General features: G+C 52.5%; 9 protein-coding genes across 9 annotated transcripts; 7 read left to right on the top strand and 2 right to left on the bottom strand.

The window, feature by feature from the left end:
* Positions 1-120: 120 nt before the first annotated feature.
* On the top strand, positions 121-1,820 carry N7532_003889 (uncharacterized protein; the record flags this gene model as incomplete). The annotated part of the gene is made up of 6 exons (XM_056616383.1): positions 121-163; positions 225-1,024; positions 1,083-1,346; positions 1,399-1,563; positions 1,640-1,705; positions 1,764-1,820. 6 exons carry the CDS (start codon positions 121-123, stop codon positions 1,818-1,820), a joined length of 1,395 nt encoding a protein of 464 aa, XP_056476740.1.
* A 564-nt stretch (positions 1,821-2,384) lies between these two features.
* On the top strand, positions 2,385-6,091 carry N7532_003888 (Cystathionine beta-synthase core; the record flags this gene model as incomplete). The annotated part of the gene is made up of 6 exons (XM_056616382.1): positions 2,385-2,574; positions 2,632-2,933; positions 3,158-4,293; positions 4,881-4,949; positions 5,072-5,424; positions 5,481-6,091. 6 exons carry the CDS (start codon positions 2,385-2,387, stop codon positions 6,089-6,091), a joined length of 2,661 nt encoding a protein of 886 aa, XP_056476739.1.
* A 261-nt stretch (positions 6,092-6,352) lies between these two features.
* rps21 (40S ribosomal protein eS21) lies at positions 6,353-6,968 on the top strand (the record flags this gene model as incomplete). The annotated part of the gene is made up of 2 exons (XM_056616381.1): positions 6,353-6,447; positions 6,734-6,968. The coding sequence occupies exons 1-2, from the start codon at positions 6,416-6,418 to the stop codon at positions 6,966-6,968; spliced, it is 267 nt and encodes an 88-aa protein (XP_056476738.1). The 5' UTR covers positions 6,353-6,415.
* A 1,021-nt stretch (positions 6,969-7,989) lies between these two features.
* On the bottom strand, positions 7,990-9,582 carry N7532_003886 (phenylalanine--tRNA ligase subunit alpha; the record flags this gene model as incomplete). The annotated part of the gene is made up of 2 exons (XM_056616380.1): positions 7,990-8,080; positions 8,141-9,582. 2 exons carry the CDS (start codon positions 9,580-9,582, stop codon positions 7,990-7,992), a joined length of 1,533 nt encoding a protein of 510 aa, XP_056476737.1.
* A 693-nt stretch (positions 9,583-10,275) lies between these two features.
* On the top strand, positions 10,276-10,614 carry N7532_003885 (uncharacterized protein; the record flags this gene model as incomplete). Its single annotated transcript, XM_056616379.1, has 1 exon — positions 10,276-10,614. One exon carries the CDS (start codon positions 10,276-10,278, stop codon positions 10,612-10,614), a length of 339 nt encoding a protein of 112 aa, XP_056476736.1.
* A 1,062-nt stretch (positions 10,615-11,676) lies between these two features.
* tcsC (putative two-component osmosensing histidine kinase (Bos1)) lies at positions 11,677-15,857 on the top strand (the record flags this gene model as incomplete). Its single annotated transcript, XM_056616378.1, has 2 exons — positions 11,677-15,756; positions 15,831-15,857. 2 exons carry the CDS (start codon positions 11,677-11,679, stop codon positions 15,855-15,857), a joined length of 4,107 nt encoding a protein of 1,368 aa, XP_056476735.1.
* A 1,217-nt stretch (positions 15,858-17,074) lies between these two features.
* On the top strand, positions 17,075-18,796 carry N7532_003883 (uncharacterized protein; the record flags this gene model as incomplete). Its single annotated transcript, XM_056616377.1, has 1 exon — positions 17,075-18,796. The coding sequence occupies one exon, from the start codon at positions 17,075-17,077 to the stop codon at positions 18,794-18,796; it is 1,722 nt and encodes a 573-aa protein (XP_056476734.1).
* A 997-nt stretch (positions 18,797-19,793) lies between these two features.
* On the bottom strand, positions 19,794-21,418 carry N7532_003882 (MCT family MFS transporter; the record flags this gene model as incomplete). Its single annotated transcript, XM_056616376.1, has 2 exons — positions 19,794-19,959; positions 20,031-21,418. The coding sequence occupies 2 exons, from the start codon at positions 21,416-21,418 to the stop codon at positions 19,794-19,796; spliced, it is 1,554 nt and encodes a 517-aa protein (XP_056476733.1).
* Positions 21,419-23,676: 2,258 nt separating this feature from the next.
* On the top strand, positions 23,677-25,475 carry sxa2 (putative pheromone processing carboxypeptidase (Sxa2); the record flags this gene model as incomplete). The annotated part of the gene is made up of 4 exons (XM_056616375.1): positions 23,677-23,875; positions 23,943-24,225; positions 24,299-24,525; positions 24,583-25,475. 4 exons carry the CDS (start codon positions 23,677-23,679, stop codon positions 25,473-25,475), a joined length of 1,602 nt encoding a protein of 533 aa, XP_056476732.1.
* Positions 25,476-27,124: the final 1,649 nt, after the last annotated feature.

Genomic DNA, 27,124 nt, shown 5'->3' with positions numbered 1-27,124 from the left:
CTGCCTCGAAAAGGCAAAGCGCCCCCACGGCAGCCTGGAAAATCACACGACCCAACCTCGTCTCAACCCTTTCTCCTTCATCATCTCTCATAACCACAACAACACCCGCCATATGTCGATATGGGCTCTAAGACACCTGAACAAGAGAGACAGTCGAACGGCGGTACGTACTAATTCATATGCCCGATCAGGGTTGACGTCTGAGCTGTGCTTACTGTTAGCAGATGGGCCATCCGGCTCGAGCAATGCGGCTTCCGCTGGAGGAGAACCCCGGGGAGTCCATGTGTCCCGGGATGGGGATGGCAGCTTGGGAGACGGCGGCGATGGCGGAGATGACAAGGATGGTGATGCCGCCCTAAACAGGCCGAATGGCGCTGTCGACGAAGAAGCAATGGCGCAGCCACCCTCTACAAATACTTCTAAGAAGAAGAGAAGAAAGAAGTCGAAGAAGAAGACTTCCGGACCTAAGCAGTCGTCCCCTCCACGGATCCCCATGATGGAGCTCTTCCCTAGTGGAAACTATCCGGTTGGCGAGATCCAAAGCTACGTGCCGGCGGTCGACAACTCAGCTCGAACGACCGCTGAGGAAACACGCCTGAAATCGCGGACTCAGCTCGAAGATCCCAAATTCCTTGATGATTATCGCAAGGCTGCGGAGATCCATCGTCAGGTGAGACGCTACACGCAGGAGACTGTTCGGCCAGGCCAGACCCTCACAGAGATTGCTCTGGGCATAGAGGATGGTGTCAGAGCCCTCCTTGATAATCCTGGTCTTGAAAAGGGCAGCTGTCTGATATCTGGAATGGGATTCCCGACGGGGCTTGCGCTCAACAACTGCGTTGCGCATTACACGCCCAATCCTGGACAGAAGGAAATTGTCCTCCAAGCGAGTGATGTGATGAAAGTTGACTTCGGCATCCATATCAATGGTTGGATTGTTGATAGCGCATTCACCATGTCTTTTGACCCAGCCTATGATAACCTTCTCGCTGCTGTCAAAGAGTCGACCAATACTGGTATCAAGGTACAAATCGACCGTGTATTTGGTTGAATATTCGTGGAACTAAGCTAACCAATATTAGACGGCTGGGATTGATGTCCGGATTAGCGATATCAGCGCTGCTATCCAGGAGGTCATGGAGAGCTATGAGGTCGAGATCAATGGCAAAACCTTCCCTGTGAAGCCAGTTCGGGATATCACCGGGCATAACATCAAGCGCTGGCAAATCCACGGTGGAAAGTCGATCCCTTTTGTAAAAAACAATGACCAGACCAAGATGGAAGAGGGAGAAATCTTTGCCCTCGAGACATTTGGGTCTACGGGACGTGGCTTTACACGAGAGGGCGTAAGTCCCTTCTGAGAATGTTGATACTGAAGAGAAGCTCACAATTTCGCAGCCTGGCGTCTATGGATATGGAAAAGACCCATTTGCCCCAAGCAAGATTGCGGCTCCTCTCGCCACGGCACGATCCCTTTACAGGACAATCAACGATAATTTCAGATCGATTGTCTTCGCTCGTCGCTACTTGGAACGACTTGGCGTTGAGCGATACTTGGCAGGCGTAAGTATATATCCATTTCGGTGTCGAATCAAATGACCAACTCACTCTACGCAGATGAACTACCTTGTGTCCCAAGGGGGTGGTAGAGTCTTACCCCCCTCTTATGGACATCGAAGGGTCTTTTTCGGCTCAGTTCGAACATGTATGTTTCCCTCTGGTTCTGAATACAGCCTCGCAAGCGCCGCTAACATTCGTGGTAGACTTTCCTGTTGCGGGAGACCGGCAAGGAAGTTATTAGTCGCGGAGACGACTACTAGTCTTAGTTCGTAAGACTTGAGTGTTCAAGGCGCTCGTCCATTCATTTCGTTAATATCAGTTATGGTCCTTCTATGCAGGCATCCAACATGCTTCGAGCTCCGTCTGATCATTACAACCATCCCATCCAACATGGTATATTTTTCTTTTATATTTGAACTCTTCCTGGTATTCCTCCGCGCTCCCGATATTTTTGAGTTGAATCAAGTAAAAACCTCATGTGGTGAGAAATAGAGACCTCTGGTTCTTCCAGAGTGATCACTAGTTATTATTTCTAAGTAGGCGCTAAGTATTTTATCGCTCACCCGCCGATTCTCGTTTACCCAGCGAATCAGCGGATCGGGCAAAAGTAGAGCCGGTGCGCTAGTCTCAGAAGAGCAAGCGCCCCTCCGTGCGCGGAAAAAAAAGGTTGCAGCGGGCGCTCGATCTTTTTCTTCTTCTTTCTTTTCTTTGGGAAAGCTGGACTCTCTCCATCAACAGAAGGTTCCTTTTCTGTTGATTATACTTCTCTGCTCCCTTTCACCCAATTTATATCTGGGTCCAGAGTTCCTTTCATTTTATTAATCATGCCTATCACCAACAAGGAGGCTGCTCCCGGTGCCGCCATGAAGGCGGAGATCGAGGACTACACCAAGGCCCTGGAGGTCGTGAAGACCTACCAGGCTCAGGATGGTTTGGATATTGACACCCTGCTTGACTCCGACAAGCATGGTGCTCTGACCTACAATGACTTCCTCATCCTGCCCGGATACATCGGTAAGCGGACCACAGCTTGGATGTCGACATGGGCATGTTAATAAACGATTTTTTCAGGTTTCCCCGCCTCCGATGTTTCTCTGGATACTCCTGTCACTAAGCGCATCTCGCTGAAGGCTCCTCTTGTGTCCTCCCCCATGGACACTGTCACTGAGCACAACATGGCCATCCACATGGCTCTGCTCGGTGGTCTGGGTGTTATCCACCACAACTGTGCCCCTGAGGACCAGGCCGAGATGGTCCGCAAGGTTAAGAGATATGAGAACGGTTTCATCCTTGACCCCGTCGTTCTCTCCCCCAAGGCCACCGTTGGCGAGGCCAAGGACCTGAAGGCCAAGTGGGGTTTCGGTGGTTTCCCCGTCACTGGTAAGTTGATTGCAAATATTCTTACCCCCCGGTACAAGTTCAATCACTTCCCCCTGCTTTTCATGATGATCAACCACTATTTTTTATAACTTTCGTTCCACTGGCAGCGGCGAGAGCTGCACTGTAGAGAAACGTTTTATCTGAAACCTTGCTCTTGAAAATTTTGCATGATCCATTATTCATCTGACCTGGATGCTAATTTGATTCTGCAACAGAGAACGGAACGCTTCGCTCCAAGCTCGTTGGTATGGTCACTTCCCGTGACATCCAGTTCCACAAGAACCTTGACGACCCTGTCACTGCCATCATGGCCACTGACCTGGTCACTGCCCCCGCTGGCACCACCCTGGCCGAGGCCAACGAGGTCCTTCGTCAGTCCAAGAAGGGCAAGCTGCCCATCGTTGATCAGGCCGGTAACATTGTCTCTCTGCTGTCCCGCTCCGACTTGATGAAGAACCTCCACTACCCCTTGGCCTCCAAGCTTCCCGACTCCAAACAGCTGATATGTGCTGCCTCTATTGGTACTCGTGAGGAGGACAAGAACCGCCTTAAGCTCCTTGTTGAGGCTGGTCTGGACATTGTTATTCTGGACAGCAGCCAGGGTAACAGCATGTACCAGATTGAGATGATCAAGTACATCAAGAAGACCATGCCCGAGATCGACGTTATCGCTGGTAACGTTGTTACCCGCGAGCAGGCTGCTTCTCTGATTGCCGCCGGTGCCGATGGCCTGAGAATTGGCATGGGCAGCGGTAGCGCTTGTATCACCCAGGAGGTCATGGCCGTCGGTCGTCCCCAGGCCGCCGCCGTCCGCAGCGTCTCTTCCTTCGCTGCTCGCTTCGGCGTTCCCTGCATTGCTGACGGTGGTGTCCAGAACGTTGGTCACATCGTCAAGGGTCTGGCCATGGGTGCTAGCACTGTCATGATGGGTGGTCTCCTTGCTGGTACTACCGAGTCCCCCGGCGAGTACTTCGTCAGCAACGAGGGCCAGCTCGTCAAGGCCTACCGTGGCATGGGCTCCATTGCCGCCATGGAGGACAAGAAGGCTGGTGGCGCCGGCAAGGATGGCAAGGCCTCCAACGCCGGTACTGCCCGCTACTTCTCTGAGAAGGACCGCGTCCTGGTCGCCCAGGGTGTCGCTGGTTCCGTTCTGGACCGTGGTTCTATCACCAAATTCATCCCCTACCTCATGGCCGGTGTTCAGCACTCTCTGCAGGATATGGGTGTTCCTAGCCTCCAGGCCTTGCACGACGGTGTCAACGAGGGCACTGTCCGCTTTGAGATGCGCAGCGCCAGTGCTATGGCCGAGGGTAACGTCCACGGTCTGCACAGCTACGACAAGAAGCTTTACTCGTAAGATCCAAGCTTACTTGAATCAAGAATCTCCCGATGTGAATATTGACCGGGATTTTCTGCACGATGATACGTGGCCTTGAAAATAAAAAATATGGGGTATGATATGATAGGATAGGAGTTAAGAGTTTGCTTTTCATTCAATTCAATGAGCACATTGTTCCGATCAAAGCTTCCATTCAACCTTTATTTCGTAGCTCGACGTGGTTGTTTGTATAGCTCCTTAAATTTGCTGCAGGGAGGTTACTAGTAGGCGACTTGCACATGGCGCGGCTGTCGGCTAGCCTGAAGCGGCCAAAGCCGTACGCGGGGTACAGGGATAAGCCTAGGCACTCGGGTCTTACCTGGCGGCTATAAACACCTGACGGCAACAAACCACGTCGGGACATGTCTACCCTCCTACTCACTGCGTATCCTTGCAACCGTTGGTTAGCTCCTACAATCGTCCAGTCTCGTTTCACTCGCAAATCCTACACTTCCCTCCGCATTGCGCGCATCTGGCTTTCACCGATCCGAAGCCGAGGCGACTACTACGTCAGAAACTATTCGGCCAATTCGCATCCGCCGCCAAACCCTCAGACTCCCAGGATGCCACACGCAAAGGGAGATGGCGAAAAGAAGAAGAAGAAGCCAGCTGTTCCTCGGCCGAGTTCCAGGTGGGCGACTCTCCGACCCTGTTATCCCGATTTCCAGGGGCTTGAGAGACTTTCCCGAAAGCGGGCATCTCCGAGCATTTGTATGGCCAAAAGCAAAGAAAACAACACTAAAGTTAGACCAGCGTAATACTTGTCTCCCCAAAGAATGAGATTCTTCTTCTGCATAGGGTGCAGACATCCAGCTCCTTCGCCTCGGCGCATGTCTTCCCTGGTGGAAATCTATCCAGTCAGGACGGTCCATGTCCTCCTCCGGAAGACCAAGCTCGACACGATGATCTTCCTTCGTACCGACGTGCAGCTATCAGGGAGTTGTTTGAAGAGAGCGGTATTCTCCTTGCCAAGGACACGTCATCTGGGAAGATGCTTGTTGTCGATGAAACAACGCGCGAGGAAGGACGACGGCTCATTCACCAGAATAAGATCACATTTGCCGACTGGCTGAAGCAACAACATGCGGCAGCCGAGCCTGATATTGGTATCAATATATCTCGGCCTGGATATCATATTGTTGCTATGCTAACCTCGAGATAGATAAGTTGATCCCATTTACGCACTGGGTGACTCCGATCAACAATCCTAAACGCTACACAACCCAAATGTACCTATATTTCATGCCACTTCCAGTCAACGTGGACAAAAAACTACTTGAGGTACTCCCGGCCGAGGGAGAACGGGAAGAAATCCAAGTTCCAACCAGTGATGGCGGCGTTGAGGTCACCGAGGCGCAGTTTCTCCCAGCCTCTGAATGGCTTCGTCGTGCGCAAAAGGGAGAGATTATTCTCTTCCCGCCGCAATTTCTTTTGTTGCATATTACCACTGGCTTCCTTGACCGAGAGCCTCGATTAGGTGCTTCGATACAAGAAATGGAGAAACGTCGAACGGCACTTACTGAGTTTGTGCACTCGGGGTCTCCGCCCTGGACGGACAAGTATATCTCGCCCAAGATGCTCAAGATAACCGAAGACGGGCGCGCTGTCTTAGCCTTGGACGATGCTGGCCCTGAATTAAAGGGATCGGGTCGTCGTGGCGAGTCTGATCGTGTTGTTCTAGTCCGATTCACCAAGGGTAGTGCGAGAGAGGTGGATGTGGCGTGGAAGAAAGATGTCTTCCGAGATGGGAAAGAGGAGCGGAGTAATCTTTAGATTACACATCATAGCAATCAACTCGACATTCTAAAGGCTAAGTCCAGAGTACTGCTAGCGTAGGTGCTACATACCAGTACAAATAATAGGACGGTTGTGATGGTCTCCAAATGGCCTTCGCGGTAGAAAATGGAGATCGGTAATGCCACGGCCGAAACCATGTCCTCCTAGACCCACGCACACCGCCTTCCCACAACGCCTGCCCTCGACAAAAGATCACATGACCCACACAAATCATTTGAGTCCCGATTTGTGCGGACCGAAAAACCCTCCACCTCCAACCTCACCGTCGCCCGTCGAATCCTTTACACCAAACCCGCCAAAATGGAGAACGAGAAGGGAGAGATCGTCGATCTGTATGTGCTTCCGCCCTTTCGACTTGCTTTCGCTACAATCTAGCCGGCGTCCTGTATCTGCTGGCCGCAATTGCTCTTTCGCATCCAAGCCCCATGCGCAATGAGAAGGGTTTTCGGGGGATTGGTGAAAACGGAGGGAGAGCAATCAACCTGCTGGGACAATGCGATTTGCTTTGCGAGCCAACGAATTCAGGACGCCGGCGGATTGAAGAGAAATTGAAGTTCAATTTTCGAGATGACTCGAAGCGAGGAAGAACAAAAACTAACTTGGCCTCTCCCTCCACAGCTACGTGCCCCGCAAGTGCAGCGCCACCAACCGCATCATCAAGGCCAACGACCACGCCTCCGTCCAGCTCTCCGTCGGCAAGGTTGACGAGAACGGCCGCTACACCGGCGAGAACGAGACTTACGCTCTGTGCGGCTTCATCCGTGCCCGCGGCGAGAGCGACGACTCCTTCAACCGCCTTGCCCAGAAGGACGGCTACCTCAAGAACGTGTGGTCCGCCAACCGTCAGCGCTAAATTGTCTGACTTATGTGGTTTGCACGAGGGTGGTGTTGACGGGTTGATATTATGGTAAGTCGACTTGCGACCGTGCGACTGGTTGAATACAGACTAATAATAAATGCAGACGAACTGTGGCTAGATGGTCCAGGTTCGGGGAATGGAATATGAGAAAAAATGGATGAGGGTGTACTAGTAGTCTCCTTCGCCTCGAATAAACCCTGTTTTCCTATCTACAAATGAGAATGGAATAACGACTTCATGGGTCAGGTCTTCTTTACGATGCCGCCTATTCAATTCCTCTATTCACGCTTTCCTCCTTTTACGGTAGAATGGGAGGGGGAGGCATTCCTTGCGAAGTGAATTCCTTCCCTTCAGGGCTTACTCTTTCTCGCAGCCACTCACGACCATGAAACAAAAGCCCCAAAATGAAATTTCAAAAACTTCAAAAAATCAACCCCTATTTCCCTTTCTCTCCTTTCTAGCTTTTTTTTTTTTTTTTTTTTTTTTTCCCTCTCAACAACCGGCATATCAAGGCTCCCTCATTCTTGCAGACTTGAAAACCGATCGCAAGATCTGTGTTCTCAATGTCTGAGTTCTATGAGCGAGGGGGTAGAAATAGCACATCCATCGCCGAAGATCAGTTACCGCTTACTGAAGAGCCACTGTTGCAGAGTTTCATGCGCTGGGGCACAGATACAGGTGGGACATCCATAACTGTAGAACTCGACTGGCCATCATGTCCAGGCATATATACTGCCTGGCGGACCATGTTTTGTTGGGGACATTTACAGTATTCATCTTTTACGATAGATAGCAATAAAAAAACAACTGGCTAAGAAAGACGTTTGATTTTTTGATTCGTTTCTCCTCGACCATCCCATTGACATGCAAGCGTAACCTTCCACGTGAACTCATCACTTCAAGCAAAACCCCTGAGCCAACCTCGGGATCTTCCTGAAAACATAACAGAAAATAAATGACTTTAATCTATAGACAATTCATGCAATCCATGCTGTGCTAGATGTTGGATCTAATCTTATTTCTCTAGACGCACAGCCGGGTTAGACTCGATGAAGTTCAGGTCAACCTTGTGGCCGAGCAGCTCACGGATGTTGCTGACACCGTACCTAAATGAAATGTTAGTGTGTTCTTCTCTCCGGAAACAGGGTGACAAAACTGTTACTTACTTGATCATAGTGGGACGCTCCAGACTCAGACCCCAACCGTAGACTTGCATGCCCTTGGGGATACCCATGGACTCCAGCATCTCAGGTCGGAACATACCGCTGTTACCAATCTCAACCCACTTACCCAGACCCTCGTGGTAGCCGAAGATCTCCATACTGGGCTCGGTGTAAGGGTTGTAAGCAGGCTTGAAGCGGAGCTGGTGAATGTTCATCTTGGCGAAGAAGACTTCCATGAAGCCAATGAGACCACCGAGAGTCAGACCGAAGTCCGCAATCACACCCTCAATCTGGTGAAATTCGGCCAAGTGAGTGGCATCGACGGCCTCGTTTCGGAAGACACGATCGATACTGAAGAAGCGGGCCGGCCGCGGGTTGGCAGCGAGCTTGTGCAGCATGTATGCCGAAATGGAAGTAGTGTGAGTGCGGAGTACCAGACGCAGCGACTCGTCGGCGTTCCAGGGATAGCGATAACCAATTGAGCCGAACTTGCCCTTCTCGTGAACTTCGTGCACATTATCCCAGTATTGCTTGTAGTCAAGCGGCTTGTCCTTGGACGCCTTCGGGCAGTGCGGGTCGTTAGGAGGATCCTCACGAGGGCCGTCGGCAGTGAGAGGATCGGAGATGTAGAACGTATCTTGGAGATCGCGAGCGGGGTGTTGTTGGGGCACGAAGAGGGCGTCGAAGTTCCAGAAGCCGGTCTCGACGAAACGGTTGGTGGGCATCTCCTCGAAACCCATTTCGAAGAAAATGTTGCGGAACTCCTGGCGCACCTTGTTCAGCGGGTGCAGAGCACCAGACGGTGTCAGGGCACCCTTAGCGTTGAAGTTGTAGGGCTTGAACTGAGTGGTCTTCCAGGAGCCGTTGAGGAGCATCTCGGCTGTGAGGTCCGTCTCCTCCTTGACGAATTCGCGGGCGTATTTGGGGCCCTTGGAGAACTTGTAGGTGATTTCCTTGGTCAGGACAATCAGCTTCCTCCGCTTGAGATCGGCAATCGCCTTGGTATCGTCGAGGGTCTTGGTGCGCTGCACGGTCAGCAGAGCCTCACGGGTCGTATCGACGATGGTTTCCCGGGTAGCGCGCAGCAGATCCTTGTCCTTCTTAATCCAGCCGTGCTTGAAAGCATTTCCCTGGCCGACCTTGGCGTTGTCCTTCCCCACAATGGCAGGCAACTCGGTGATCTTCAGGCCGTCGAGGGCCTTGACAACGGCGTCAAAGACCTTGGCTTCGTGACTGCCATTGGCGGCAATATCCTCACCCTCGGGGGTCAGTGCAATGACATCCTTCTCAATTGCCTCATATTCGATCATCTGACGAGAACCCAGGCGGTCGAGGGCACTTTTGACGTTCAATGAGGGGTGGGAGGGGAGGGCTTCGCTGGAAAGGAGGGGTGCATCGGACGCGGACAGAGCGTCCAGGATCGGGGCAGTCAGGTCGGACGCCATGGCTGCGGCCTTTTCCTGTAGAGCAGTTGGCGGAAGCTGTGCGGAGCGTAGAGGAGGGGTCGGGCTTGACTCTGGCAGTGCCCGCCAAAATTATGACTCTTTTCCCGCATCGCGGTGCGGCGGGGCACAGCCACCACTTGCGCCGTTTCACCCCGCTGCTCATTCTACTATAGAGTGTTTACGAGGATCCTAGTACTAGGTACTATCCCAGACTTGTTTCCTAACACACGACCAAAAGCACGGGAGGAATGACCAATCAAGATTTGGTGTCGTACTTGTGGTTGAATTTGCCGGAACAGGGTATCTACTACTTGGTGTGTACAGATATCTACCTTATAGTGCTCTGAGGAAGGCTTGGGCGATACGACCCAGGATCAGCCCTTATCGGGGAAATTTTCAACTCTATCTCGATTTGCATCAAAACCGTGCGACCTTCAGACGTGTATTTTCTCGCGCAGCACAAGCACCATCAACCTGGGATCCTGTCGGCATGTGCCCGCCCGTCGCGTCTTTCTCCCTCGTTTGCGTTGCGGCACTCGGGGTGGCGGGGTTCGTCGCCAGGCTGATCATGCATCGGACCAATATCGACCATGTCAGTGCGTGAAGGCCTTCCTGACGTGGACTGAGGCCCTTTGCCGTTGAATCTGCGGACTGTTGATCTCTTGGCACCGGCATCTGGGATGACCGACTTTCATGCAGCCACTGTTGTCATCCTATGGGATCCTACCATCTCAGGAGGGTACCAGTCCCATCCCCCCTCCAGTGCGCAATACGATACACACCTACGCCCACCGCGAGGGATTGGGATACCGGCAACCAGATACACCGAGACCGTTAAACCTTCTCCGCCGCTGGCGTCCAGTCAGTGCCAAGCGGCCTCTCGCCGCACGAGGGCCAAAACGGGACCGGGAGGAGCAGTCTCAGCCACCCTGGGAGACGGTTTTTAGCGAAGTGGACATCGCCAGCTACGGAACAGTGGCAGAGTCGCCCCGAGACAGCCAACCGCATCGCCTTCCCACTGGCCGCGACTAAGGTTCGGACCCAGCGATACCCACCCGCAAGAACCGTTCCTCAGCATCAGGGCTTTAAGGCTGTCCAAACAACGTGGGAAAGGAGCGATCACGATGATAGGAGGCGGCCAAGGGGGATACCCAGCGAAAGAAGAATAGACTATTGACATCTCAAACAAACGAACTTCGGGATGACGAGACGGGACTTGCGATCGCCACTAGCCCGGCGATCATCACGCTTTCGAGGTTACTCGTTCGATAGCCCAGCGGACCAAGGGGGGATGAAACGGCTCAGGGCCAGATACTCCAGCATCCAAGCATCCTGGTCCCCTGAGAACTCTATCGCTCGTCCGTGCGTCCGAATTTCATGAAACTTTTGGTCGGCAGCGGTGGGTACGATGCATGTGTGTGTGGTGCGTGGATGCAGAAAAGCACCCTTGGGGCCTGTTCGAGTAGAGCAAGACAGTTTAGAGCAAAAAAAAAAGAGGAAATCGTCGGCATTGCCGCCCCTTTCGAAATCGAAATCCTCCCTCGAATTCCAAACTTCTTCCCTTCACCCCCTAACCCCTCATCCTTCGTCTTTTTTTCCCGACTCCATTCTTCGTGCATTCCATCCACTTTCTACCATCCACCTTCTGCTTTTCCCCCGCAAAAAAAGTGCTGCCAGCTTACATAACCCCCTTGCCGGGCGCTTTCTTTCAACACCCACCCCCCCTTTGGTCTCCGACTCGCTTCCCTCCCCATCATCCCCCCGAGTACCTCGGGCCGTGTCGATTTCCATCTTCCTGGTCCCGGCAAGCTTGCTTTCATATCGCCCCATGTCGTCCTAGGCCGTTCGTGGTATCTCTTGTGGCAGAAATCTCCGTCCGGTAAGTGCTGGGACTCCCGCTCGGCACCTCGAAGCAACCTCACCCCGAACTCCTGGCGGTACCATCTCGGCATCCTCCTTCGATTTTCGCCCATGTTCCCTGCCCTCCAGTTTCGTCGGATCTAGGGCTTTAGGCTTGGTGTGCGGTGGCTTGTTGATGTTTGAGTGAGGAGGTGAAAAAAAGGGTTCCCTCGCTAACAAGCTGCGTAGGGCACAATGACTGGTGCGGACGAGACTCTCGTGGCCGCGACTGCGGTATTACAGTCTCTGGCCAGGGACGAGCCCTCGGCTGGCTCATCTTCGCCCCCTTTTGATTTTCAATTTCCTTCGAGTAACGGTACCAAACATGCCACTCTCCCCGGAGAACCGAGTCCTGCAAAGGCCGCCTTCGAAGCCGAGTTGGAGGCTTTGGTGCGCCGCGTGCACCACCTGGAATTCCAAGCTGTCAGTCATCACACGTCCCCCGACAACCCCCAGCAGACCACACCGTCTGCTCTCGGATCCAACGAGAAGGACCCAGATTTTTTGTGGACCTTTGGGCTCGATCGCTTGTCGTCCGGTCAAGGTTCTGACTCTTCTTATTGCCTCACACAGCAGCAAAAACTGAATCAACCCGATCGGCGACAGCGGACCCCCTCGGGTCCCGAAGAACAACAACCGCCCCCGACTGTGGATCTCGACGATGACGAAACCGATGAGGAGGACGAGACCGGTGCCCGCACCCGGGTCGTCCGCGAAGAGGATATCAGCATCTTGCGAAACCACGTTCAGAAACAAGCCGAGGAAATCAGTTTCCAGAAGGACATCATTGCGCAGGTCCGTGACGAACTGCAGAAACAAGAGGAGCATACTCGCCGTGCTCTGACCAAGGTGGAGAACGAGGACGTTGTTCTCCTGGAACGTGAACTACGCAAGCATCAACAGGCAAACGAGGCTTTCCAGAAAGCCCTACGGGAAATCGGTGGTATCATTACACAAGTCGCCAACGGTGATCTGTCCATGAAGGTTCAGATTCACCCGCTGGAGATGGACCCGGAAATCGCTACATTCAAACGAACGATCAACACTATGATGGACCAGCTGCAAGTATTCGGTAGTGAGGTGTCTCGAGTCGCCCGTGAGGTCGGTACCGAGGGCATACTCGGCGGACAAGCTCAAATCACCGGCGTCCATGGTATCTGGAAGGAACTGACGGAGAACGTGAACATTATGGCCAAGAACTTGACGGATCAGGTGCGAGAAATCGCTGTCGTTACAACTGCTGTCGCGCACGGTGATCTCAGTCAAAAGATTGAGAGCCGCGCTCAAGGTGAAATTCTGGAACTGCAACAAACGATCAACACCATGGTGGATCAACTGAGAACATTCGCAACGGAAGTGACACGAGTCGCCCGCGACGTCGGTACGGAAGGTGTGCTAGGAGGTCAAGCGCAAATCGAAGGCGTACAGGGCATGTGGAACGAACTCACGGTCAATGTCAACGCAATGGCCAATAATTTAACTACGCAAGTGAGAGATATCGCCACCGTCACCAAGGCCGTCGCCAAAGGTGATCTGACGCAAAAGGTGCAAGCCAATTGTCGAGGAGAAATCGCCGAGCTGAAGAACATTATCAATTCCATGGTGGATCAACTGCGTCAATTCGCGCAAGAAGTCACAAAGATTGCAAAGGAGGTCGGGACAGATGGTGTACTCGGCGGGCAAGCGACAGTCAACGACGTTGAAGGTACATGGAAGGACCTAACCGAAAATGTCAACCGAATGGCCAATAATCTCACCACCCAAGTGCGTGAGATCGCGGATGTCACCACGGCCGTCGCAAAGGGTGACCTGACGAAGAAGGTCACCGCGAATGTCCAGGGTGAAATCTTGGATCTGAAGAGCACTATCAACGGCATGGTGGACCGTCTAAATACGTTCGCGTTCGAGGTCAGCAAGGTCGCCCGTGAAGTCGGTACCGATGGTACACTTGGTGGACAGGCCAAGGTCGATAATGTGGAAGGAAAATGGAAGGATCTCACCGACAATGTCAACACCATGGCCCAGAACCTTACCTCGCAAGTGCGAAGTATATCCGACGTGACGCAGGCCATTGCCAAGGGTGATCTGAGCAAGAAGATTGAGGTGCATGCTCAGGGAGAGATCCTAACCCTGAAGGTCACTATCAACCACATGGTGGGTCGACTAGCCAAGTTTGCTTCAGAACTGAAGAAGGTCGCTCGCGATGTCGGCGTAGATGGCAAAATGGGTGGGCAGGCCAACGTCGAGGGGATCGCGGGTACCTGGAAAGAAATCACCGAGGACGTCAATACAATGGCCGAAAATTTGACGTCTCAAGTGCGTGCGTTTGGTGAAATCACTGATGCGGCCACAGATGGTGATTTCACCAAGCTTATTACGGTCAACGCCTCGGGCGAAATGGACGAGTTGAAACGCAAGATCAATAAAATGGTTTCCAACCTGCGAGACAGTATTCAGCGAAACACTGCCGCTAGGGAGGCGGCCGAACTTGCCAATCGTACCAAGTCCGAATTCTTGGCCAACATGTCGCACGAAATCCGAACCCCGATGAACGGAATCATCGGAATGACCCAGCTGACGTTGGATACGGACGATCTCAAGCCATATACCCGTGAGATGCTGAATGTTGTGCACAACCTGGCCAACAGTCTGCTCACAATCATCGACGATATACTAGATATCTCGAAGATTGAAGCCAACCGAATGGTGATCGAAAGCATTCCATTCACCGTGCGCGGCACTGTCTTCAATGCCCTGAAGACTTTGGCTGTCAAGGCGAATGAGAAATTCCTGAGCTTGACCTACCAAGTCGACAACACCGTCCCTGACTATGTCATCGGTGACCCCTTCCGTTTGCGCCAAATCATTCTCAACTTGGTTGGGAACGCCATCAAGTTCACCGAGCATGGCGAGGTCAAACTCACGATCCGGAAATCAGACCGCGAGCAATGCACAACAAACGAATACGCCTTCGAATTTTCCGTTTCTGATACCGGTATTGGTATCGAGGAAGACAAGTTGGATCTGATTTTCGACACTTTCCAGCAAGCCGATGGCTCAACCACCCGCCGCTTCGGCGGTACGGGTCTTGGTTTGTCCATTTCCAAGCGTTTGGTCAATTTGATGGGCGGAGATGTATGGGTCACCTCTGAATATGGCCACGGCAGTACTTTCCACTTCACCTGCGTGGTCAAGCTCGCCGACCAGTCCTTGAAGGTCATTGCTTCTCAGCTCATGCCGTATCGCGACCACCGAGTTCTCTTCATCGACAAGGGCCAGAATGGTATCCAGGCTGCTAACGTCATGAAGATGCTGAAGCAGATCGACCTGGAGCCGTTGGTTGTGCGGAATGAAGAGCACGTACCGCCGCCCGAGATCCAAGATCCTTCTGGAAAGGAGTCTGGCCATGCTTACGATGTCATCATCGTGGACTCCGTGGATACCGCTCGAATTCTGCGCACATTTGATGAGTTCAAGTATATCCCCATCGTGTTGGTTTGCCCCTTGGTCTGCGTGAGCTTGAAGTCTGCTCTGGACCTTGGTATAAGCTCGTACATGACGACCCCCTGCCAGCCTATTGATTTAGGTAACGGTATGCTGCCGGCTCTGGAGGGCCGTTCGACACCGATCACCACCGACAACTCCCGCTCCTTCGATATCCTTCTTGCCGAGGATAACGACGTAAATCAGCAACTTGCGATGAAGATTCTTCAGAAGCACAACCACAATGTCTTTGTTGTTGGAAATGGTCTGGAAGCTGTTGAAGCTGTGAAGGAGCGTCGCTATGACGTTATTCTCATGGACGTTCAAATGCCTGTTATGGGTGGATTTGAAGCCACTGGCAAGATTCGGGAATACGAGCGCGCGAGTGGACTGCAGAGAACTCCGATCATTGCCCTTACGGCCCACGCCATGTTGGGAGATCGTGAGAAGTGCATCCAGGCCCAGATGGATGAGTATCTATCCAAGCCGCTCAAGCAAAACCAGATGATGCAAACCATCCTCAAGTGCGCCACGCTTGGTGGCTCTCTGCTCGAGAAGAGTAAGGAGTCTCGGATTTCTAGCAGCGGCGAAATGCATCCCATCCACTCGTCAGTCTCTTCCGACAGCCAAAATCAGCAGCAACAACAGCAGTCTTCAAATCAGAAGCCTCTGCCGACTCCACCGCGACCTGGCGGTGCTGAGACTCGGGCCGTCACCACCTCTGGACCCATTGCGCGGGGCAGCGTGGTGAGCCCCACAGAGGAAAAAGACGAAGAGATGATCGATGATCGGGTACGTTAAAGCATGTATGTCGCAAAGGACAACACGCCCAAACAGTTGGACTAATTCATTCCATGTCTATTCAGTCATTACTGCGATCCAACAGCACCTGAGCTCGTCTGCATCTCTCTGAACATTTTACTTGACCGCCAAGCAGATCTGCCTTGATGATTTCGATTTGGCCGTGATACCCTGTCTATATGAGTCTTTTTGAGCGCTCTCTAAGACCTCTTTGAGAGGGGACCGCAAGAGCCTCAACCCTTTTTCTTTGTTTTGCTATTTATTCTTCTCATACCCACCTACCTCATCATCCTGTGATCCCAGCTTCACATTTGACCTTTGTTTCTGCATTCGTTTATCTTGGCCTTTATCCTATTTATTCGCGGTGTTTGGCGCATTTTTATTTTATTCGACAAGGGCTTGGGCAGTCAAGTGGGATATGACTAAAGGGGGAGTTTGCAACAAGAAGGCGTGTTTTTTTGTCTTTATTATCCCTCGGGGATTTCCAGTGTCGTCACATTTGCCATCTATTCTCTCGCTTGCAATCTTGCCTCGGAGCCTGCTTCTTATTTTGTCATCATTTCTACTTTTGTATTGTACCTAGTTGCTTCTTTCGCGTTCTTGTCAAGCCACTCAATTTTGGTGCGAGGGAGAACGCCCAGGGTTCCGAGGCTTCAAGTACTATTTTTCCTCATTCGCTGCCACCGGTGGTGGTGCATTAGTTACTTGGTTCTTGGAGGAGGATTCGATCATCTCGAACTGCGAGGCCAAAATGCAAGGCTTATTTTCTTTGAACTGCCTAGCATTCCCTAGTACTACACTGCGTAAATTATCCCCCTTTCCGGCGCTTTTATGCATCAACTTTAGCAATGTATGGTTTGATCTAGGTGCTCCATTGTATTGCACTAAAGATGGCCAGCTTCATGAAATCAGACTAAACAAAACAGCAAATTTTGATTATCTATTTCAGTCGTCCATTCTCAGCAAGATTACAACACCCCAATTAAACCATGTTCCATCTCTATCTATTATCTCCCCCTGCTCGACCCGAAATTACTAGCAAATTAAGTCGGAACCAACGACCTAGTTCCAAGCACGACCCCACCGCGGTCTAAATGGCTGCACATCGGTCGTCGTCGCAGTGGTGAACTGAGTCGAGATACCCGTCAGGTTAAGAGCACTCGTCGCATTCGAGAAAGGACTGCTCGTGTTAGTGAACGGCGCAGTTATATTTCCCAGCATACCCCGGGGAACCATACCCGGCTCCCGTCGAATGATATTGGGGTCTCGTCGTTCGATATGAGAGCCCCGTGATTTGACGCTGGACGTAATGGAGGCTTTGGGGTGGGTGCTCGATTCGCCGGCCGTGTCGGAGGACGATTCCGGTGGTGCGGTTGACGAGGGGACTGTGGTCAGGGTGCTCTCGCTGGAGGACGGATTGCTGCTCGTTGAGGGGCTCGCGCTAGAGGAAACAGTGTTGCTTGTCAAGGTATTCGCACTGGAAGATGGACTGTTGGTCGTGCGAGTGCTCGGAATCAAGGGAGTCGAGCTCTTCGAGGTCGTGACGGGTGCGGTATTCGATGTGCCTGCGCTGGATGCACTTCCAGAAGCACTGCCAGAGGATGTACTGCCAGATGTGCTTCCAGAGGCACTCCCGGGGGCACTCCCGGAGGCAGTCCCGGAGGATGTACTGCCAGAGACGCTTCCAGAGGCACTGCCTGTTGTCGATACACCACCGCCTCCGGTGCTCGAGGGTTTGCCGGAGGAGCCGCCGCCAGAAGCGCTGCCAGATGCTGAGCTTCCACCGCCAGCACCGCCAGCACCGCCAACTCCGGGGTTTCCTCCGCCTTCTGACGGACCTCCACCGCCGCCAACAGGAGGGCCTCCTCCACCTGACGGACCACCACCTCCTCCGCCTGGAGGTGGCTCACCTCCACCGGCTACAGAACCACCACCAGATGTCGGGCAGCTTGTCACAGTCATGGTCGTCGTGGAGACAGAGGAAGTGGGAGAGCAGAATGGAGCACAGAAGGAAGAGATATCGGGACAGTTCGATCCAGAGCCGCCAGGACCAGGGCTAGTACCACCTCCAGGGCTTCCACCACCAGGACTACCACCGCCAGGGTTGGTGCCAGTTCCACCACCGGTAGAAGTACCACCGCCAGGAGAAGTACCACCGCCAGGAGATGTCCCTTCTCCAGGGGATGTGCCACCGCCACCAGGGGAAGTGCCTCCACCAGGAGAAGTACCACCGCCAGGAGATGTTCCTCCTCCGGGAGACGTACCACCACCGGGAGATGTACCACCGCTAGGGCTTGTACCGCCGCCGCTGGGAGAAGTACCGCCGCCAGGGTTGGTGCCACCGCCAGGACTTGTCCCTCCGCCAGGGCTGCCAGTAGATCCAGGACTGGTTCCGCCTGAGCTTGTCTCACTAGGGCCACCTCCAGGAGATGTGCCGCCGCCAGGAGAAATTCCTCCTCCAGGGGAGGTGCCTTCACCAGGGGAAGTACCACCACCAGAGGAAGTACCACCACCAGAGGAAGTACCACCGCCAGCAGATGTGCCGCCGCCAGGAGATGTCCCTCCTCCAGGGGAGGTGCCTTCACCAGGGGAAGTACCACCAGCGGGAGATGTGCCGCCACCTTCTCCTCCAGGGGAGGCGCCGCCTCCGGGAGACGTACTACCTCCAGGAGAGGTTTCACCACCGCCTGGAGCGCCGGTAGAGCCAGGTGAACTTGAGCAGGGACTTTCTCCGCCACCAGAGGAGCCACCATTGGTCGAAGAACCAGAGGAGCTACTCTCGGAGGATTCTCCTCCCGATATGCCAGTCTCTTCGCTGGGGGGAGTTTCCGTAGCAGAGGCAACAGCCGATGTCAAAGAACTCATATCGGCAACATTGTGGCGCTCTAAGAGGCGCCGATTCTCGTCACGGTTGGTGAGAATGGCAACCTCATCTGCATTGGCCGGAAAACCCTGCAGAAGTATGCAAGTAGCAGCGGCCAAAAAGGCCAGGCAATTTTTGGCATACATCATGAGAGGTCAAAGAGGCTGAGGGTATAGAGGAATCGATCGACAATAGTATTCAATCCGAGGTCTAACTCTCGCAGAGATGGGAGTTGAGACGCCCCCGGAATACTGAAGGCCAGAATTAGGCAGAAGGGTATGAGAAAGTAGCCAAAATGAAGTGGAAGTGACGATAACGACGTAAAACGAGATTTGAAGCAAATTTAAAGCAATGCCAATTTGATACAGACCACAGCGTTTGCACTATCCTTTGTAAAGAGAGGATTAAATGAACACAGACGATCTGGACAATAGCAATAGCGAAGATGGAGACGAGATAGACGAGGATAGGAGGAACAAAAGGGCAGAAAAGCAAACGACGAGGGTCGACCAGAGACGAAGACCTTGTAATATGTAGCGCATAGTGGAAAACTCTGCGCATGGTGATGGTGGCGCGATGTCATCGACGTGGTAGAAGTGAGGTCTATTGTTTGTGCCGAGTTTGGTGCGCGCAAGCCCTATCTGGGCGGTTTCCGTGGTCCTCCGCAAGGTTTCCCTTGTCCGGATGGAAATCTATCCCGCCGGTTTTCCCAGGGCTAACCAAGCTACAGGTACCATCATTGTGACTGCCTCGTTACATAGATTGTGTTCGGGCAGAGGAGGATGGGGAGGACGTTCCTGCGGGAGATCTTATGTTATGGGAGCACGTGGTGGGTGATATTATTGTAGCATGTATATCGAGATAATCATGCAACTGCTGAAGGTGAATCAGAGCAAAAGGATAATCAATATTAGTAACTAGGAGCCAATTGAGTCTGTATTAAAATCTGTGAAATGCACGCTGTTCGTGGACTGCTCATCTCGTCGTGGGGAGAACATATATGTCAAAATCGCTCGGCAATCAATCTGTCAATAAGCTTAAAAATCGCAGGACTCAAAAATTTTACTTGCACATTCCTTTTATTGTTTATCTTCATCAAACTGTGTCGCATGTGCTCAGATTAATGGAATGGAGTCGCAACCAGCTGGACCTATGCACTGCAGAGCTAGTAAATAGCCAGTGGACGACGCCAGCCAACCTGGATGACCTTGACAGCCGTGCAGCAGGCCAGACCGGCCGCGTAGCAAACAGTGGTGAATGCAATAAGACCCCAGTACTGTCCATTGCAGCGCGACAGGATTTCACCGGCAATGGGGATACCAGTCAAAGTTCTGGTGGCGAAAGCATGTCAGTCAACAATATACATGACATCAGGGGAAGGTGTTGTAGACACAAGGCTTACCCGAAGCTCACAATGGTATAGGCGGTTGCGTAATATCGGCCGTAATTCTCGGTCTTGCAAAGCTGACCGACGCAGACTGGCGTCAAACTGATGTTACTTCCACTGGCAAAGCCAAAGAGTACGGCATAGACGATTAGCAATGCTAGGCTGTCTCCAGCAGGGAGCCATAGGCATGCATTGCACAGCAAGCAAAGAGCCACGGTCGCGATTAGCGTGTTGAACCGACCGAGATAATCCGCAAAGAATCCCGGAAGCCATCTTCCGAAGAACGAGCCGACGTTCAGGATAGCTACGATCTGGTATGATAGTGCCGTGGGGAATCCATGGTCGAGGGCATAGGAAGAGATGTAACTGATCGGCACGAAAAGACCCCACTCGATAAAGAAGACACTGGCGGTCGTCAGTGCGAAGCGCGGCTCGCGGAAGATCCGGAAGTCCGGGAGGATGTTCTCCTTGTTGAAGGGCCGCTTGGGCAGGCGGGATCGAATGAGGAGGTTGGCGAATCCAAAGGCGATCAGACAGATCAGCGCTACGACGCGGGTCGCCCAGCCCCATCCAATCTTGGGGAAAAGGCTTTGCAGGATCAATGGGAACGCGATACCTCCAATTGAGCCGCCGGTTGCAGCAATGCCTGTTGCGACTCCACGCTTTTCGAAGAAGTAATGACCGATGGCCGAGATGGCAGGGGTGAATATCAAAGTCGCACCCAGTCCGCCGAGAACACCGATCACCAGCATGAAATGCCAATACTGGGTGCAGAATCCCACGAGGATAATCATCGCCATCTCGCAGACAGAACCCGCCAGAACAAGCAAGCGAGGTCCCCGAGCATCGAAAATTGGGCCGATCTGCACGCCACAGAAAAAGGTCAGGAAGGCGTACATGCCGAAAATCCATCCGATACTGCCGGAGCTGTAGTCTTTCAGCTGGTGAGTCTCGATGTACGCTTGGAAAGTACCGATGGTGTTGACGAGTCCCAGCGAGCCAAAAAGGCCCAGGAAGCTTCCCAGCACGACCAGCCAGGCTTCCAGCCCACCTTCGGGATAGGTGTTTCCCTCTGCATCAGTCGTCACACGGCTCACAGGGTCTCTGTGAAAGGAGCGGTGCGAGGGTGCCACAGTCGACGCCACCTGATAGAAGTCTTCGTCGTTGTTTGCAGTTGCTGGCTCATGTTCTGCATTCTGGTTGGGAGTGTGGGTTTGGGCATGCTTTTCAAAGTCGGTGACATGCGTACCAGTCCTTTCCAAATCCGCGGTGGTCACCTGGCCCTCTCTCTCCGAGGGAGGAGAGTCGATGGTATGGTCGAAGTTGGGAGCGACGCCATGTTGATGTGGATGGCGGCCAGATGCGTTTGATGTGGTGGTGGTGAGCCCCGAAAAAGTAGACATTCTACGCGGGGGTTGCCGCCGTGTGTCTCTTTGTTTTCACTTGTTTTCCGCGGAGGATTTTGCCGGAAGAGGGCCCTGGTGTTGATGTTCACAGTCTCCAGAGACGAGGTGTAAGGATTTGGGGGAGGATGAAGCATTCAAAAAGTCGAGGAGGGGTTCGACCATCATCTCCAAGTCGGAGCTCGGAGTCATCACGGCGGAATGCACCCCATTGGCCTGGTTCCTGGGGTTCTTTCTAGACCGTTTTCATCACGCAAAAAAAATTGGTCGCGGGTGGCCAATCCTGATGCTGAAGCCGGCGGGCAAGTGGGCCACGCTCCCCCGACGGTCCACCCGGCTCGACTGTATACATCAACCCGCTGGACAAGCCCCGTCTTCTCCGTACAGTATGGATGGGGTGCCCGAGAATATAGCACCCTCGTGCGGCAGACAAATGGCATCTCTGGTCAACACCAGGGTATGTCATGATTTCATGGCGTTGGTGCATCTCGGAGAGTTCAGCGAATCACGTCTGCATCGACATGCGCCCTCCGACAGTCGGCCGTGGATTAATAATTCCGCTTTGTCTCCAGCAGATGATCAACAGTCGAGCTCACCTTGAAAGAAGATCCAGACCATTTTGCGTCGCTGGAGATGGGTATTTCCTCAAGGGCGAATGTGCTGGATCGAAATGGGCAATTATTAGTGCGGAGTAGCGGGGCAGATACTCGGGCCGTTTAAAGTACGATCCTTAGCAGAAACTGCCATCGCCTTTGTATCTCCATGTAGATGAATGCGACAGTCATCCTTGCCCGTAGAACCTTGGCGTCCAGGTGTGGTCGTAGTGAGTGAAAGGCACCCGCCTACTCGCGTCACCGGTTCCGCGGGTATCTTTCCCGAAACAGCTAGCCTCGTTTTGCCAAAATCTGCACCAGTCTTCAACAGCTGGGCTTGTGGTTTAGTGGTATAATACCCCCTTAGCATGGGGGTGGTCCGGGGTTCGATTCCCCGCGAGTCCATCTTTTTGCTTCCGTCTGCTCTTTTTAAAGCCTTGGTCTCGTGAAGTAAGAGTGGTTCTTTTTTGGGGATTTAGTCGGAAATGACCGAGGAAGGGTTTCCAATGGATGGGGTTTTTCAATTGCGATTGGTGTACGCAAGGATTTGATTCATGCAACAGTGCCATGTGTGCTGGTGGGTTTTCTTTTTCGTTGTCGAATGCGCTGGTCAAATATATATTCACATCAGTGGGGGGATGGTATATTGCGGATGTCCATATGGGATCACCAGGGCTTTAATCATCCGAACTCAATCATCCCATGTATACATTGAGTCCGACATGCAGCTGCTAAGATCAACACCGCCAAAAGCTTAGCATTCGAAACTTGCAATTTCAGCCCAGGTACCATCGCAGGAGCCAACACCAGCCCCCCCCCACATTCATCGCCGGGTCCTGATTGTCAAGGGGCCTTCCAACCTGAGGTGGTTCAGATTATCTGTGCTAGCTCAGCCAGTCGATTCCCTTGATAGACTTTTCTAAATCACGCCTCTATCTCCGACAATATACCCATTGCTAGGCGATCCGACCTGCATGGCCACACCATGCCTGAGCGGGGAGAGCTGGCGTGGTTATCGTCTAACCGATGTCACTGTACATCTGATATGAGGGGAAGAGGCGATATCCGAACCAATCGAGCAGTCAAATTCAACACAGCCCCCCCACAAAGTTTCCCCGAGAACATTCAGGCTTTTGCCATCGCCGAACGTCCGATAAGCCTATATCCCGGAATCCCGTCGCGAGCCCGGAGAGCCCTATTTTCCAGCATATCATTCACCCCCAGACAAAACCAGACGCAGGGACGAAGGACGTGTTAGGCTGCTAAATTCATTCCAACGCGGCCAGTTTAGCCTTTGCAACGCAGCATCGACCAAGGAACCAGCAAGACAGAATGGACAAGGCAGGCAGATCGGCACTCGCAGAGCCGGGAGTTTCCCCGACGACTTGCCATTTCCGGGGCGTTTCTGAACCCCGCTTGAGCGCCGCCTGACCTCAGTGGCTCATTGCTATCGCCGGGGGGAAGTGTGGAGGCGCAAGAAGAAGCATCGCCTAGCCGGGTGCTAACCATGTGGTGGAGTCGGATGCCAGGAAATCATGCGGATTTCTGCTCAGCACTCCGTCTTCCGAAGCTATTTAACTCGGCTTCGCTGCTCCACTCGGTGAGAATAGCCCTTCGCCCGTGGGACTGCCCCCTAACCTCATAATTAATTTCGCCTGGCTTGCAATGTTGTTGAAGTCGGTTGTTACCTCTGCTCTCCTGGCCATCTTCGTGGGCTCGGAGACCGTTACGGCATCCAAACATGGTCGCTTTGCAGAGCGCGCCCGTGCTCCCTTGGAGAACGCCAAACGAACGGTAGAGGCTGCTCATGCGAAACATGTACGGACCGAAAAGGATTTTCGGTTCGAAAGCAAGAAGACAGAGAGTAAGTATTGTCGTTCCGTATCGGCGCATCTTCGTTGTCAGACCATCGGACCTGACGGTTAGTGCAGAGTACTTGGTCAATCACTTGCCCGATGTGCCCTTCGACATTGGTGAGATGTACTCCGGTCTGATGCCGATCGACATGAACAATGCTTCCCGGGCGCTGTTTTTCATCTTCCAACCAACAATTGGAGAACCGGTGGATGAAGTTACAATATGGCTGAATGGCGGCCCTGGCTGCAGTTCCATGGAGAGTTTCCTTCAGGAAACCGGCCGTTTCTTGTGGCAGCCTGGTACCTTTGCACCAGTGGAAAACCCCTATTCCTGGGTGAACCTGACCAATGTGCTATGGTAAGTGTCAGACTGAGGGGGCGAATTGTGCTCCATAAGCAGTAGCAAGAGCAGTGCTCTAACATCCCTCAAGGGTCGATCAGCCAGTGGGAACTGGCTATTCAATTGGTACACCCACTGCCACAAGCCAAGAGGAAACGGCACAGGATTTTGTCAAGTTCTTCAGGAACTTCCAAAAGACATTCGGAATCAAGAACTTCAAGATCTATGTCACCGGCGAAAGTTACGCTGGTCGTTATGTCCCTTATATCTCTGCCGCCATGCTGGATAAGAATGACAAGGAGTATTTTGATCTGCACGGTAAGCGATGATGAAAAGGTCCAATTGGGTATGGAAAAGAGGCTAATCTCGAAACAGGTGCCTTGGCCTATGACCCCTGCATTGGCCAGTTCGACTACGTCCAGGAGCAAGTACCCGTCGTGCCGCTCGTTCAGAACAACGCGAATCTTTTCAACTTCAATGAGTCCTTCATGGACGAGCTTGAACACCTCCACAAAACCTGCGGATACAGCGACTTCATCGACAAATACCTGACCTTCCCTCCACCCGAGGAGCAGCCCCCCAAGATGTTCAACTACACCACTGACGGCAAGTGCGATGTCTTTCACATGGTGTACAACGAGATCTTCAAACTCAATCCCTGCTTCGACCTGTACGAAATCAACCTGATGTGTCCCTTGCTATGGGATGTACTGGCCTTTCCCACTTCGCTCGATTACCAGGCTCCAGGCTCGACCGTCTACTTCGATCGAAAGGACGTCAAGCGTGCCTTGCATGCGCCTAACGTGACCTGGGCCGAGTGCTCAGCTGAGCCTGTGTTCGTGGGTGGCAGTTCCGGCCCTGAGCAAGAAGGTGATACTTCTGCGAACCCCATCGAAAAGGTCCTGCCCCAGGTCATCGAGGCCACGAACCGTGTTCTCATTAGCAATGGCGACTATGACATGGTCATCATCACCAACGGCACACTGCTAGCTATCCAGAACATGACCTGGAATGGTCACCTCGGCTTCCAGGAGGAGCCAGGAACTCCCATCAACATTGAAATTCCCGACTTGATGTATAAGAGTGTCTTTGAGGAGAACGGCGCCCAGGGCCTGGACGGTCCCCAGGGTGTGATGGGTATTCAGCACTTCGAGCGTGGACTTATGTGGGCCGAGACATACATGTCTGGTCACATGCAGCCGCAGTATCAGCCGCGTGTTTCTTACCGCCATTTGGAGTGGCTGCTCAATCGCACCGACTCGATCTGAGTTTGAAACTGGGGCCTATATATAGAAAATGAGGACATATACCACCATTATGGATATGACCATGTAAATAGTATATAGCAACGGACATGTGCGATGAATGAAAAGCGAGCTTTTCCCTCGTGATCACGCCCGATCGACCCTTTGAAATGACTCAGTCAGCAATAATAGATCTTAAGGTAGGACGAAAGGCAACCACTAAAGTTGCGCGGCACTTATTTACAACATCTCTTACAGGTGTGACAGACCTAATAATAAGTACGTGTATTCCGGTCTTACCCCAGAAAACATGAAACCGGTCCGGATCACCCTTGCATCCGGCCCCATATGGCACCAGCTCATCTCGGCCCTATCAGCACCCTCTGAATCAGCCATAAGCGCAATGAGGACATTCCAAGAGTTTCCCGCGGAAAACCTTGATATTCCGTTATCTCAATCAGCGCAAGAAGATCCTTCGAATCTGCAGCGAAGGAACGAAAATGCTTATCTCGTGATGTCAGATATGTCCGCCACCGGGACTGCTTTGCCATTTTGAGTTATCTTTTGACAAAAACCCCTCATTCTTCAAGGCTGCGTTAGGCCGAGGTGGAGGAGTGCCGAAGTATTGGGTTGGGCCCGTCGCGCTTCTGAACTTTCAATTGTCGTGCCGAGAAGGGGTTTCACAGGGGTGGTAAGAATGGCGGCCATTGATATACTTTATATGTCCGGTCCGTGAACGGGATGTGCTTAGGGTTCCGGGGCGGGATTTCGAGGCGCGTTGGTGGCTTGCTTACTGTGGAAGTCGAGCCGACGTATATGAGCGAATATGCTTTAGTTTATTACATATGCTCTATACAGGCGGGGTTATTCTTGGCTGCGTTCCTGGTCTGGTTACGTTGCCATGAGTGTTCCTCCGAGGCCCAGGGATCTGCATGATTATCGATAGGGAGCCTTAGTGGGCCCTGTCGGTACTTATCCCAAAGCCTATCATCCTATTACAAACACTAGATGGAGAAGTACCTGTGAGATATGACTCAATTTGATGATTCATTTAGAATTCCTACCCCGAGCCTTGCCGGATCAACCAGGTAAATGCGGCATATTCGATATTGATCTATTCCGTCCAAGCGGATTCTTTCCTGCGGCATACATGAACATTTCATGCCAATTGAAGAATTTACAGATATTCATAGCTGAAAAGGTGTGCTCCGGTAAACCATCTTCAGAGAATATAAGACGCATAGGACTACTCCGGGAATACACGATAGGCAATTCCTGCGCAGCGATACGTCGTACGCAAGAAAATACATGCAGACATAACACGCGAGCCTCGCGTGGATGAAAGGACCTGTGATACACCATCCACGTGCAGGGTCGTCCCTGCGATGCCTTTCAAAGCTTTCAGAGACCATCTGATTGCCTGTCTGCAGCCTCGAGTGAGCCAAAGCGTAGGGATTGGCATACAGTACGGCAGCGTGGGGTAGTATTTCCATACCCGCTAGATCGGCGTTACTCAATACGAAGCGTTGAAGCTGAAAGAATATGCCTCAGTGGAGCAATCCTTCCGATAGTTACTTTTTTTGGTGAAGATCCTTTTCGTCCAGCCAGTTTGAGAGACAATTGATTCAAGTCACATTGGGCATTGTGGTATTGTCATCGATGGTACCGAATCC

The sequence above is a fragment of the Penicillium argentinense genome (assembly GCF_028826775.1).
Source record: "Penicillium argentinense strain IBT 30761 chromosome Unknown utg000004l_segment0_segment0, whole genome shotgun sequence".
Lineage (NCBI taxonomy): Eukaryota > Fungi > Ascomycota > Eurotiomycetes > Eurotiales > Aspergillaceae > Penicillium > Penicillium argentinense.
Note: the sequence above shows the minus strand (reverse complement) of the source record. Positions and strands in the feature narration are given on the sequence as shown.